The following is a 15326-nucleotide window of genomic DNA, read 5'->3' as shown; positions in this document are numbered from 1 at the left end:
TAATCATTTTATCCGAGTTTCGGAAGTCATATAAAAATTTAAATTTCGAAATTTATACAACTTTATGTTAGGAATAGAAAGAATTTTAAATAAATTTTAGTTCTCAATTCTAATTCATCGAATTTTTAATATCAATAGTTTCTAGCAAATTAGGTATTAATAAATAAATTTAAATTTCAAAGTTTTTATTTTGTTAGTTAAAATTATATAGCCAATCGAATTTCTTGATTGTTTTGTTGATAGAGCTAGATATCAGGAAATAAAATATATACAATGAAATTTTAAATATTAGCTTTAATTGTACTTCATTCTCATACATTCCTCGTATATCCTTAGGTTCAATTTATACAATCTTTATTTACTTTATATTTATTATTTGCTGCTGACACAATTAATTTTCTGTTTATTATTTCTGATTTGTTTAAGTTGCACAGTCTTTGTTATCATTTCGATATTATTTTAATAAAAAAAAAAAACAAAATTTTACTTCATTGAATTTGTTCATATCAAGAGAAGCTTAAGCTGGAACTTATTTTAAATTTATTGTAAAACCACATTTTGCAATCAGCTATTAAAATTTATTAATACAAAAATTTAAAAAAAAAATTAGCCTTTTTTAATATTAGTTTACTTATTTACGTTCCTTAGTTTTCGTATGGTTACAAAATTTAAATTTTTAAAGTGTTTAAAAGTGTCTTTTGTTTATATTGTGCGTTTAACAACAACTGCAATTTACTCCAATTATTATTTTATATTTATACCCGCTACCCATAGGGTAGAAGGGTATTATAACTTTGTGCCGGCAGGAAATGTATGTAACAGGTAGAAGGAGGCATCTCCGACCCTATAAAGTATATATATTCTTGATCAGCGTCAACAGCCGAGACGATCTAGCCATGTCCGTCTGTCCGTCTGTGTGTCTGTCCGTCTGTGTGTCTGTCCGTCCGTCCGTATGAACACCTAGATCTCAGAGACTATAAGAGATAGAGCTATAATTTTTTTCGACAGCATTTGTTATGTTTGCACGCAGATCAAGTTTGTTTCAAATTTTTGCCACGCCCACTTCCGCCCCCGCAAATCAAAAAAATCGAATAACAAGCGTAATTTAAAAGCTAGAGTTGCGAATTTTGGTATATACAATAATAACTATAGTAGTTATGATTCCTGAGAATTTGGTTGCGATCAGATAATAAGTTTGGAAGTTATTAAAGAAATACTTTTGTATGGGCAAAAACACCAACTTACAGGGCTCTTAGTTGCTTTGGCTGACAATCTGGTATATTGTGCCGTCTATGGTATATTTTGAATGCGGTACTACACATTTATGCAGTATATTCGGTATATTTTGAGAATAATACCGCAAAATGTATTGCTTTTATTTAAAATGGGTAGCGGGTATCTCACAGTCGAGTACACTCGGTTGTAGCTTTCTTACTTGTTTTTATATTAATTTAAACATATTTAAACAAACAATTTTAAATAAATGAAAATATTATTTTCCATTAGATGACATATAAAGGTAATGTATGTATTTAGATCTAAATCGCTTAAATTAGCATCTTTTTAATTGAATGTATTTATAACATATGAAAATAGAGGTTAGTAATTTTGACAATTAATTTGCATTCGGCTAAATGGCTTGACATTATTAGGATGAATTTTTCTGCTGTACTGATTCTACACTTCTAAACAAATAAATATTTTGTAATTTGTATTTAAATTAATATAAATATCATATTTTGTATTGTTCTATTACATCGATATGAAAGTGTTAAGGCAGACAAACTGTAGGTTGGACAGTTAAAGTATTAGAAATTTACATTCTAAATCAGTTGCCACGTTCTAAATTCAATAAAATGGCATTAGAAGAGCTTTCAGCGGTATTTTGTAATTGAAAGTCGGCTTAGCTATAATGACTGTTATTTCAACTTGGCAACTTAATAATAACGTTCTCTAATTTCGCATAACAGGCGTGCCATACGACGAAGCTACTACCATGTACATATGTGTATATATGGTCCACCATCAATTATATCACCCAATCCCATTTCCATATCCAATTCCATTTCCATTTCGAATACAAGGGCCGCCTGCCCTCTTCAACGGACTAGAAACATATTGTACACACTTATAATAAGCCTCTCACTAATTGTTGAAGCTTAATTGAGGCTTACGCATTGTTGGCCCACAAGCAATGCTCTTCCGGAATCCGGAGTACAGCTTACCCCTTTCAACCCCCTGCCTCCTCTCCTATTATTGTTTGCCCCCCTCCGAAATGGACACATTATGGACGCTCAATTTGCTCATAACTATGGCTAACAAAATAATTATTGTTTAAAAACCCGTGCAAACTAATGCCCAGCAGCTCGGCAGCAGAATACAAATCTGCCTGGCTCCCCCTTCGAAATCGATGTGGTGTGGTATCAAATACACCCCCAAACTGCTGTTGTGAATGCTGTGGTTGTTCCTCTTGTTGCTGCCGTGCAGAGGTTGAGGTTGAGGTTGAGGTTGCCTTGTCTAATTAATTTGCATTTAGCGCACTCGCCTTACACTGCTTTGGCATCGGGCTTTGGCTCTAAGGCGGCCTACAACTGCGGCATTTGGCGTCCGTCTCCCCTCCCCCTCCCCCTCCCCATCTCCCCTCTCACTCTCCTCGCATAAGCCGACTGTCAAACGCTGCCTCTGTGTTCACTGCGATTTATGTTGACTGCAATTTTCAGCTGGGGCTTCACAGAACTTCACATGTATCTATCCACATCTGCATATGTAGAGGTAAGCACACACAGTCACACACACACACACGCACACTCGATATGCATATTCAGTTGTCATTGCAATTGCCGTTGTGATTATTATCGATTTAAGGCCCACTCAACTCGGTGCTCGCCCATGCAGGCTGTTGCCATCATTTCGAATCGCATTTGATGATTAGTTGCATGAAGTTATTCAAGTTATCAACTCCCCACAGAATTGTGCACAGCGAAGCGAAGTTATGTCTTGTTTAGCAGCAAATAAATTAAACTCTTTAATTAAATATACACTGCATGATTTATTTGCCTGTCGAGAGTTGCGCTTGCCTTTATTCCATAAATCATCTACTATTATTTTTAAATTTATATACTACAGTCATTTCAAACGTTAAACACTTCTTTATAATGTCAAATGAATTTTCTTATAATGAATACAATTTAAATCCTTAAATATGGTTTTTATTTAATTCCTGTAGAAAAGTTTAATTTCATCCAATCTTTTATTTTATAATATAAACTAGTTGCACACTCATATTAATAAAAAAAAAACTTTATTTGAATGCATAAATAAAACACGAAATAAATCTTTGTCGAATGTGCTTAACTGTGAGATATCCTCTATCCATTTTCAATAAAAGCAAAACAATGCGGTATTATTCTAAAAAATATACCAAATATCACCAAATATACTGAAAGAATACTAAAATGTGAATAAGGCTATTTTCAATAAAAGCTAAACAAAGCGGTCTTATTCTTAAAATATACCAAACATAATATACTGAAAAAATACTAAAGTATAACGAAGACCACTTTCAATAAAAGCAAAACAATACAGTGTTAATCTCTTACTATACCAAATAAATATACTGAATAAATACCTAATTATACTGATGGCTATATTTGGAATATCTATATACTTTTATATTTGATCTCCACTTCTCATAATTCTGTTTTTAAATTTATTTAGCATTAAGGTTTTTACTCCATCTTTCCCCTATTTTTATCACATTTAATCATTACATTGCTGTGGTTTCAATTTCATTCTCACTTCGCTTAAAACACTTTTCAAGTGGAAAAACAGATGTAATTGTAAGTTGTGACTACATTATAATTACTTTCCCTCACCGCTTGCTTGCTCTCATCATCATGTTTATTTATCTATATCTTATCTTGATATCTTACTATTAAATCGTCTCAAAAGGTACTTCAAAGCGCCTTAAAACTATTGCACAGACACACTGTTAGGCAAAGCCATTGAACCGTGGGCTCAACTGCTCCTTCCTCCCTCTCCCCCTTTCTTGCCACCACCTAACAAAACATATTGAAGACCAGCTGCTGCAGCTTTGCCGTTGCCATCACTGCCTTTGCCCCTTTTCTCAGGCAGGCGGCAGGCGGTCTATACAAATAGAAGGACAACGAAAGCATTTATGGCATTTTGTCGTTAGCTGTGCGAACTATTTGCCTTGAAACGACAACCATGAAGACAATGCCACAAGAACAACAACAACAAGACGACACAAATCATCGAGAGATGCCACAAAAGCGTCCGGAACATTGTGGACACAGTGAAAGAGAGAGAGAGAGAGGGCGAGCGAAAGAGGGAATGCCAGAAAGAGTGAGAGAGGGGGGGAGGAAAATGTGGGAAACATATGCAGACAAAAGTAAATCAATCAATCCTGGAATTAACTAATTGCGTAAAGCAATATTTATGAATAATTAATGAGCTCATAATGCAGGCAAGCCTATGTGATTGTCTCTCTCTTTCTATCTGTGTGTGTGTATGGGTGGACGAGGGGCGTGGCAGGGAACGGAATGAACTTAGTGTGCGGTTCAGTTATCTTTTAAGCGTTTGAAGGCAACCCACTCTAGGGCCTCACCTCTTTGGTTTGGGGCTTATTAAGTGGGCCTTTGAGTTTATGGCTGAGTGCAAACTTGAAACTATGAATATTAGTTGCCTACTTTATGTAAAATTCTATGCATTTTTAATTAACCATACGTGTTTGCCACTCTTATTGTTGTTGCTCTTGTAATTTTGCCAGCATTTGCATAAATCACACAAAATATTGTTCTACACTATACCATATGTATATAGTTTTTGATGGCAACTGCTCCGTTAATTTATAACAGAAAATTCATGTAAATTACCTCGGGGGCCAACGACAAAATGCAGCCCTACAGATAAGTCGCTGCCACAAAAGTATGCACCAACAGTTTGCACAGAACGACATCAACAGCAACAACAACTGCAACAGAAATAATGCCAAGAACTGGAGCACAATGGTGTAAATGCTAATTTTTTAAGAAATAATTCAGTTTATCCAATTATTGTACGTTGAAACTTGAAAAGATCCTTTGGGAACCCCAAGGTATAGAAGATGAAATCGTATTACAATATATATTACAATATTCTGTTTTCTAGTCATGTTTAACCTGTTTAATCCTGTTAGCATACAAGAGCTTTTCAATACGAATATATATTTTATGATATGAATTGGAAAAGTCCTATGAATTTATATTAAATACTTTCTTTTCTCTTAATCAGTTTTATTCTTTATAGAGAACAGAACAGCCATATTTGTTTTTATTTTTACTACTACTATTTTACTAAAAATTATAAATATACATAAATTATAAATATATATAATATAGATTTCATATTGTAAAATATGTAACGTAAGATCACAGTAAACAAATTCAAATTCAATTTTCAATTTCAATCTAAACCTAATATAATTGTGAACCTATTGAGCTATAATGGAAAAGCAGATAGTCATAGGATATATTATTCCTCATATGAATAGTTAGCTGATATGATAACAAACAGTAATAAAAACAATGTTAACTTGCTCATATAAAGTAGATGATATTATTATTATTTTATTTTAATATCATATATGGTAGGTTTGAATAAACATTTATATAATATTATTATAAACACTATATTTTCCAAGTGTTTCGAAATTAATAAACACAGTATATTTTTAGAAAATTGTATACTTTACACACCACTCAAATCTTCGTTAGGTTAATATTTTAAAAGTTATTAAGTAATACTCTCCCAATGTGAATTCATTCCATAGTGCACTGTAGCATTTACATTCAATAAATTCAACGGCAAAAGCGCAAATAATTCATAAATTTAACACGAAATAAAAAATTGCCAAAAAAAATGCACTGACCGTTAAGAGAGAACTGCAGCTTCCTCATACCTTGCTCTCACCTCCCAGTTTTTTCATCAAATATATGTAAAAGAAAATGAAAGAATGAAAGAAGACCATTGCTGTTAGTGGTTTTAAAATACCCTGCTAGTGAAAAGTGCGCTAAAGTTGTAAAGTTGTTGTAAGTTGTTATTAATTTCTTAATTTTAGTGACCATTCAGCGTCTCTTATGATAATCAAAAAAGGATCCAATTATTTTTTTTTAGATGATAGCAATCCATTCAAAAGCTTATAATATTCATTCATGTGCCAAAATATGTACAGGGTATAATAAAGGAACAGCCCAACAATCAGCTCAGCAACTAAAGCAACAACAACAATATTGCGACATGCGTGTATAAAATATTTGCACATTTTTAACTGAATATTAATTTATGTTACTTTCGTGCTGTTCAGTATTTCAGTTGAGAACTCTGTGGGCGCAACTGGCCGAAAATGGGACTTTATTTACTACGATTGGAATAGGAATATCTTTTTAAGGATATTTAAAGTATCATCGAAAATGAGTGAGTAAATAAAATAAATTCATATATATTTTAGATTGAAAGAACTCAAAACTTGTCTGAAAATCATTATTAGTACAAATTAAAGAAGTTTCCTGTTTATAAAGATGTAGATTTATTTTCTATTGATTAAATGTAAAAGTTGAGTGAAAATTCAACTCAATAAATTTAAGGCACTGAGAAAGTAGAGCATTCTTAAATTCGTTGAGTGAGTGTCGCAGTTCATTCGACGTATTTTATTTGCTGCAACAGCAGCTGTTGACACATATATAAATGCATATTGCAGAATTCGCGTATTGCCGCGCATTTTTTGGTTTTATTTTATTTTTGCAGTTCGCGTCTCATGAATTTAAATGCGTTTTGTGAAACGAAATGAACGAATGCAAATAAAACTGTGCGAATTTCCAAATGCCTAAAAATCTGGCAAATTGAAGCAAACCCGAGCACAAATGCTTGAATACCGTGTAAAGGAAATAGCAAAGGTTTAAGGGTGATGGAGGTGAAAGAGGGAGGCGGAGGGAAACAGACGCAGTACCTAGACAAAGCCAACAGACATTGCATACTTTTCGGCTGCCTGCCAAAAATGTAACAGGCAACGCTTCAGTGAGCGCAAGAACGAATGGCAGGCACTGTAACGTAAGAGTAGAAGATGGAGAAATGGGGCAGCAAACGCGTCTGTGCCTCATAGTTTACATTGACACGCGCTTGCATGCAAATAAAATCATGGCAACCCCAGACAGGAAGTCGGGAAAGCTGCCAACACACACTCACACACACATATTTGGCCACAAGCTCGTATAGTATTATTATTGTTTTGATTTCCCTGGCTGAGTTTGTTTAACATTTTTTTAATTCTTGAACTTGACAGGCTGCCCAGCCCCTTGGCTTGCCTCTTCCTCTGCCTCTTCCTCTGCCTCTGCCTCCGCCGCTGCCTTGCCATCTCAATAAAGCACAGCACAAAAGAAGGACATTGTGACCACGCCGAGCTGAGCCGAGTTGAGCTGGGCAGGTCTGTGCACGTCGCTACAAGTCCGTACAAGTCTGTGTACAAGTCTAGATTGGGCTCTGGTTCTGGCTCTGGCTCTGGCTCTGGCTACTTGACTGCATTGACTTCTGCTACTTTTGCCGCTGTCATGGCCATAACCCATGAGCCAATTCGAGGCCACTTCATCTCCTGTTGTTGTTATCCAGCATGTTTTTTGGGCTGCTTTCGTTGTTTTGTTTTGTCTTGTTTTGTTTTGCTTGGTTTTGCCTTCTTGCTTTGTTTTCTCTGTTACCAGCCCAGCCCAGACCAGACCCAAGCCCTGGACCACAGCCAAAATATTATTTTATTATGCCAAAAGAAGTTGGAACGTCTCTGCGTCTACGAGTAGTTTCTCTCCCCGCTCCATCCTTCTCCTGCTTTCAGCACTGGGATTACAATACTCTTCACTGCATTTCGTCGGCTTTGCTTTTTGCTCGTCTCGTTTCCCTTCCCTCCTCCTCTTCCTCTGAAACCTGTAAAGCTGTGTGCATTCAAAGTAGCCACAATTTGCCTCCATTTACATTATTCTTTTTCCTTTTTGTTCTTGCAGCTCTTGGGGCAAACAGCTTAATATGCGGCACGTTTATTAAACTGACTTGTTGGCAACAAAATATGCTTTATCAATATATTATGGCAAGCCTGTCAGAAATTAATATAATTCTATTTACCAAATATTGCATAAGCAAAGTTAAATCAGACCTCGCTTCAAAAGGATTACTTTAACCGGTTATTCTCTGCGAACTATAAATAATATATAGATGTTTTAAATATGTATTTGTGATTATCTAATTTGCTTATAAGAGAATTGTTCGGATACTTTGCAATTCTTTAGTTTGAAATGCAAATAATATTTTTAATTAATAATTATTATAAACAAAAGTTATTCTTCACTAATTGCTTTCTGGGTATTTTATTTAACAATAGGAAAGTGTTGTGCAGAGTATAATATGACAATTTCATAATACTTATTACAAATTTATAAATTAAATTAATTATAAAATTAATTATTAAAGTGATTTTAAATTTATAGAGTAAGCATTTAATATTTGTACTGACATATTACATAAGCAATATATAATAAGAACAATATTATTTATTTATTTTTTTCTATTCAAAAAAGTACAATATAAAGAATATTCTATTCTTTACTTTTATAGAAATCTTATCCAGCTTTTGGTGACGCCGTTTCAAATTAAAAAAAAAATGTATCATCTTTATGAATTATCTTTCTTTTTCTCTGGTTGCAATGATGGGATTTCCAGTTAAAGCATAGGAAAAGCATTCTGCATAGAATCAAACTAATTCTTCAGCAAATTTATTCTAATTGTGGACCACTCTTTATACTTAATTTAAGAATATTAAATTAATCATTATATATGCAATATATTTTTTAATCTGCAGCAACATCTTCCATAACAATTTGTTCAACACTTAATTCAATTTTAATTATTATTATTTTATTAGCCGGCATGTTCTTCTATAGATAATACTTTAACAATTATTCTTAAGTTTCAAAGATTTAATAAATAAATAAAATTTATTATCAGGTTTTGCTTTGCTTTAATATCATATGAATACAACCTTATAATAAAATCTGTACAATAGAGTACAACTTAGTCAGCCATCATAAATTTATTAAAGTGTCTGACACAAGCTGCAAACCTTTTCCAGGCAATTCAGCTTGGTTGTGACTTTTCAGAGCGTGCAGCTTCATGTTTATTCCATGTACAGCAAAGTCTTTCATTTTTATTTCCTTTTGACAAAGATTTGCGTTGTGATTATTGCTGACAGTTGGAGAAAAAAAAGTTGCAGCACTTTTCAACATTTACTTATACATGCAACAAGAGAAAGCTGCAACACGTATACAAATAAAATGTGCAGTAATGTTAATGACAGGCCAGGCAACAGAAAGACCAAAGTGGGAGTGGGAATGGAAGTGGGAGGGAGATGGCAACGGCTTAAGCGGATAAGTGAAAAACGAGGTAAGCTCATCCCAGAGAGCAGAGGAGAGGGAAGTTGGACCATGCGGTTACAGGGACTGGCCACAAATGAATGGCATTCGAGTTGCAGGCAACGAAATATGAACCACAACAAAGGCTGAAAAGGCGGCTTCGTCTTTCCCCCCGCTTACCCCGCCCGAGACCGGCTCATTATGCACAAACACGTCACGAAGCAAAGGGATGAGGAGCAAGTGTTGGGCAATGAACTGGCCAGTGATAAGTCAAGAAAAGTGCGGATGCTTTATCAACATGCAGGCAGGCAGATGCAGAAGCAGAAGCAGACGCAGGCTTAAACCAAAGAAACAAAACAGCAGAAGCAGCAGAAGAAACGGAAAGGCATCCTTGAAGCAGCGACTACACACACTCCCATCTCACAGTTGCATGTCCTGTAGCTGACGATGATGCGTGGCATAAACCACAATGCCAGGTCTAAAGCCCAACACAGATCCCCGGCCTGGACTGGACTGACTCACAAATTTGCACTGCGTCGCATATTTCAGTTGTCATTTTTGCTGTTTTGCCAGTTTTTGCGTATGCCACAAAAGGAGACGCCGTGTGTGTGCGGAAGCTGCTGCTGCTGGCTCGCTCTCTCTCTTTCTCTCTCTCTCTCGCACTCTTTGGCTTTCTGGACAACGGCATTTCCGCTGGCAACGCAGCTGCGGCGGCAACTGCCACAAACAATTTTGACATTGCGCTGCTGAGTTGCGGAGCATTGCGGAGCCAACGCAGAGTGCTCCGGACAGGATGTGCAAGGATATTGTGAAATCAACGTAATGGCGGAGCATTAACATGCATGCTGCGAAAAAGGCGACAGGTAACAGCGTCCGGGCAACTTGGCCACAAAACAAGAGCACGCATCAAATGCAACAATTCGCATTGTAAATACACTTCAAATAATAGTTTATATTATTCTCCTAGCCTTAGTCGCTCTGGTTCATCTCATTGCATTAAGCAGTTGTATTTGTTATTTCAATAAAAAACAATAATAAGAATAATACTATTCTCATATTCAACCCGCAAATTGAAAAATATATTTAAATTTCAATAGAAGAATTATAAATATTATGATAAAGTTTAACTTATACAATTTTCAATATACATTTCCATTACTCAAATAGAATCTTCACTTTTAATAAAGCCCCACATTAGTCTTTAAAATATTAAATAAAGTCCTGAAAAGTTAAGAGCAATTTCAAACAAATTCCTAATTAAAAATAATAAAGTTAATAAAAAAAAAAGATAATTCTGCTAATACTAATCATAAATAATTGCAAAACGAATAATTCGCTTATACATTAAGTATACGTATACTTTGCCTATACGTTTTCATAACGTATACGTCACAAGCCCAGGAAAAATATGTTTATATGTACCTACAAAACGAACCAACGAAAATTCGTATATTTGCTAATAAAATGTCACTATTTCAATTCAGTTTTCAATACAGTTAAATGTTAAACAATCCACTACAACTAATCCCAAAATATTATTTAGTTTTATAATACATAGTAAAAAGGATAAAGAAGATACTTGATTCCATATTAAACTCGGCAAACTTATACTAAACGTATTAGAGTTAGAACCAATGCAAAAGAATATGATATAGGTATGATGTGGCAGTAATTTCTGTAGTTTAATAGCCAACTTATCTGATTTATTATTGACAAATGCAACGCAAGTTCGAATATACCTCAAAACGTCTTGTGCACTTAAAAAAAAAAGGAAAGAAAAGAAAAGAGTGTATCACAGTGTTCGCATTATCTTTGGCATGCTGCTCTTTTTCATTATGAAATTATAAATATTTTATTCAATACAAGAGCGAGGACAGCAGCGCCCTCAAGGGAAGGAGAGGAATGAGATGAGAAGAGAAAAAGCAGAAGCAGAAGCTGGAGGAGCAAGAAGCCTGTATTAAATTCCATTGCCAATTGCAGGCGGCTTTGTTTGGCTTCCAGCTACATTTCAATTTTAAATTAAACATAAAATTTTACTTGCACGCAATGGTAAAATGAGAACCAATGCCAAAGCACAAAAAAATATTAACAAAATACATATATATGTACACACTCTGTGTTGTATGTTTTGTGTGTGTAAGGATTTCAATTGAAAATTTACAAACCGCTCGAATGACCTTAAGCTACTTTAACACAAGCTAGATGGGAGAAGGAGGGAGGGAGAGCGGTAAGCATGGGGGACTAAAGTTGGAGCCAACGACACGGCACACAATAAAAGCAAAATAATGCAAAAAATGTGAAAATTTCATAAAGCAAAACTCAAACAGCGCCGAAAGTTAAGTAAAAATGTAGGTAACCAATGGCTAGGGGCGGTGTACGCGGACAAAAACTGAGCCGCCCGGTAAAAGTTATGGCCATTCTACACACACACTCATACAAACACACACACACACACACACACATACAGTTGCCATAGGAGGGGTCGAATCGCCTTTTTGCCAGGTCGCTCGTGTTGGGCCTTTTTGATTTTTGCTTGAGTTATTACACAACTGGCAACTGCATAAACACGGCAACCGCAACGCCTCCAGCATATAAATTCAATTAAAAAAATAATTCTTTTTATTTTTTAATTTATTTTCCGTTATTTTATTTTTTTGTTTAAGTTAAGCCTCCAGTGTGGGCCATGCCACAGCCAAGCACGACACGTTTTCGCCTCGATTCGACTCGACTCGATTCGACAATGCGCCCTGCTGTTGATTTTTCCAATAACATTTATCAATTGAGGAAAATTCCCTTTGAATGCGCCAGCTGAAGTCAGCTTATGTGCGTTGTAAAATTGGATAATTCCCAGAATTCAGTTCTTTTGCTCTGATCGTTTGTTTTATCCCCAAATATTAAATCAAATGGGAATCATAAGCAGCCAACTTTCAATTGAAGTGGAAGATGTTTCTAATTTAGTTTAGCATCAATTTTTGATTTCTTTTATATTCTCTGCTTAAATTACAAATTTATATTTTGAACTTTTGATGAAAATTTACATTTTTTTCGAATTATATTCCCAATTTTCGAACTTACCAAAACGATTCTTAGAACTATACTATTTAATAGCAGTAATTTTACATTTATTATTTGAAGAACAGCAACTTTTAAGAATGTAATATATAGATAACTCCAAAATATAACACATAAATTAAATTTCAACATTTTAAAATGCGCTACAAGAAAAACAAGTATGAAAGCTACAGTCGAGTGTGCTCGACTGTGAGATACCTGCTACCCATTGTGAATAAAATAATACTAAAAACTACTAAACTACAAGGCTACATTTGGTATATTGATATCGCAACCAAATTTTCAGAAATCATAAAAATTAAAAAATGTGTGTACCAAAAATTATTCGTTGCAAAAATTTCAAATTAAATTGATCTGCGCGCAAACATAACAAGAGCTGTAAAAATTATAGCGCTATCTCATATAGTCTCTGAGATCTAGGTGTTCATATGAGCAGCAGACATACGGACATGCCTACGTCGTCTCAGCTGTTGACGCTGATCAAGGATTTATATACTTCATGAGGTCGGAAATGCCTCCTTCTGGCTGTTACATACACTTCCTGGAAGCGCAAAGTTATAATACCATTCTATCCTATAAGTAGCGGGCTTAAAAGGTCTCTTATTACTCCTTATATTATTTCTATTCTTATACATTTTCAAATTTGAAGAGATTATGAAATAATTAAAAAATAAAATGCGCATGATTTGATTAAATGTGTAGTGAAGTGAGTTGGATCTTTCTTCTAGACAATGCTCTAACTACTAAATTTTGTGGAATGTTTGGGTTCTTAAAAAATCAATTATTCATCAAATTTATTATATAGTTATTCCGAAAAAAGTTAAACACACATCGAATAAACATGCTGGGCGTGTAATTTAAAATCGTAATTGAAAGCAAAATTCTCATATGTTTCGAAATATGTCAGAATAGTTTGCCGATAAAATATATTTGGTTTGTAAAATGTGCTAGTTTTGTAATACTAAGAATGCAGAAGTAAAATTCTCAATGATTCTTTGATAAATACACGGCAGCAGTCAACTCGTACAGTAACATCCTGGCTGAGGTTGTTCAAAAAAGAACTTTTGGACCATTTTAAATGGCGACAGCGCCAAAGCGAAAGGGTGACCCAGGTGAGAGCTGAATAGCCGAACAATTATTTCACTAAGATCTCTCTACTTTGCAGTGGCTGCTAGCTCATCGCAAGATCTAGTAACAGATCAGGCCTCAGGTCGTCGCCAAGAGCAGAAAGTCTACACCTTTAATAACGATAGGCCTGCACCGGCCAAACCCGTGCCATCGCAGGTGAAAGAGGACAAGGCGAAGCCACAGAAAACGATACTCGAGGAGCATGGCATCATACTGGGCAAGGTGATTGGCACTGGCAACTATGCGAAGGTTAAGATTGGATTCTCCGAGGAATACGGCAAACGTGTTGCCGTTAAGATCATTTCGAAGGTGAAGGCACCAACTGAATACACGCAAAAGTTTCTGCCACGCGAAATCGAGGCAGTTAAAGGATTGCATCATGAGAATCTAATCACCTTCTATCAGAGCATTGAGACAAGTCACAGGTAAGTGAATGATAATTTTACCAATTCCCAATATGAAGAATGAATACACAGAGTTTATTTAATCATGCAACTGGCGGAAAATGGCACGTTGCTGGATTATGTGAGGGAGAAGAAATTTCTAGATGAGCCACAGTCTCGCACACTCTTCCGACAGTTGATCAGTGCCATTGAGTATATTCACAGCAAGGGCGTTGTACATCGCGATATCAAGTGTGAGAATCTGCTCTTGGATGAGAACTGGAATATCAAACTAATCGATTTTGGATTCGCACGCAAAGATACACGTACCGCTGAAAACCAAGTGGTGCTCTCGAAAACCTTTTGCGGCAGTTATGCTTACGCCAGTCCCGAAATCTTGAAAGGTAAATCTCATTTATACCAATTTGGCATTCGAGATTTATTTCTCTCCATTGTCAGGTATTGCTTACGATCCATTCATGTCGGATATTTGGGCCTGTGGCGTGGTATGCTATGCAATGGTCTTCGGTCGTCTTCCCTACGATGGCTCCAATGTGCACATTCTGCTCAAGCGTATCAACCAATCGCTGGTGTTCCCCAAAAACCCGATGGCCACAAGTGAATGCAAGCATATGATAATGCATATATTGGCGCCCGTTAAAATGCGCTACAATATACCGCAAATCAAGGACGATCCGTGGTTCACAAATAAATAGCCTTAGCTCAGTTCAGTTATTTGCCGTTGACGTATCCAAAGCGAAACAAATTTTTAAGTTAAATAAATTGCTCAATTGAGCCAGTAAATTAGTACAGATTTTTATGGGGTGAACAATTACATAAAATGAACAGACACAAATGCTCAAAACCGCGGTTTAAGAGTCGTGTTGCAAACCCAAAAAGCAAACGTATTTTTACCCATTCTTTCAGACATCATACATATTATATGTATGTATGTAAATATGTGCATACTAATTTAATTGAATTTGCATATATATAGACATTTTGAGCAACCTGAACAGGCAATGCAATAATGAGTTTATCAAAACCTAACCTGTATTTTTGTCTCAATATTGTAACGGTTTTACATTTGAAATGCAACTTCCACCCCTAAAGTAATAAAGTAATACGTTGTTCTGCCTTACGTAGTTTGCTTGACGTTACAAAACATATCGACAAGCCACCACAATTGGAAGCCGAAGCTTTGCCTTGCACTCCTTTAAAACAAACTTGTATTTTTAAATAAATATGAAGTTTTTGATCCAACTTAAAAGTATTAAATATTCGATATTCAATATAT

At 35.3% G+C, this 15326-nt stretch overlaps 1 protein-coding gene across 2 annotated transcripts; it reads left to right on the top strand.

Annotated features, from left to right (window-relative positions):
* Window positions 1-13372: 13372 nt before the first annotated feature.
* Window positions 13373-14831, top strand: LOC132790540 (testis-specific serine/threonine-protein kinase 1). Of its 2 annotated transcripts, none has more exons than XM_060799110.1 (4): window positions 13373-13621; window positions 13684-14071; window positions 14123-14433; window positions 14489-14831. In XM_060799110.1, exons 1-4 carry the CDS (start codon window positions 13597-13599, stop codon window positions 14743-14745), a joined length of 981 nt encoding a protein of 326 aa, XP_060655093.1. In that variant the 5' UTR covers window positions 13373-13596; the 3' UTR covers window positions 14746-14831. The 2 variants fall into 2 exon arrangements, with proteins under 2 accessions (XP_060655093.1, XP_060655084.1); XM_060799101.1 differs by having other exon boundaries at window positions 13374-13630.
* Window positions 14832-15326: the final 495 nt, after the last annotated feature.

This window comes from Drosophila nasuta, chromosome 2L, assembly GCF_023558535.2.
Source record: "Drosophila nasuta strain 15112-1781.00 chromosome 2L, ASM2355853v1, whole genome shotgun sequence".
Classification (NCBI taxonomy): Eukaryota; Metazoa; Arthropoda; class Insecta; order Diptera; family Drosophilidae; genus Drosophila; species Drosophila nasuta.
Note: the sequence above shows the minus strand (reverse complement) of the source record. Positions and strands in the feature narration are given on the sequence as shown.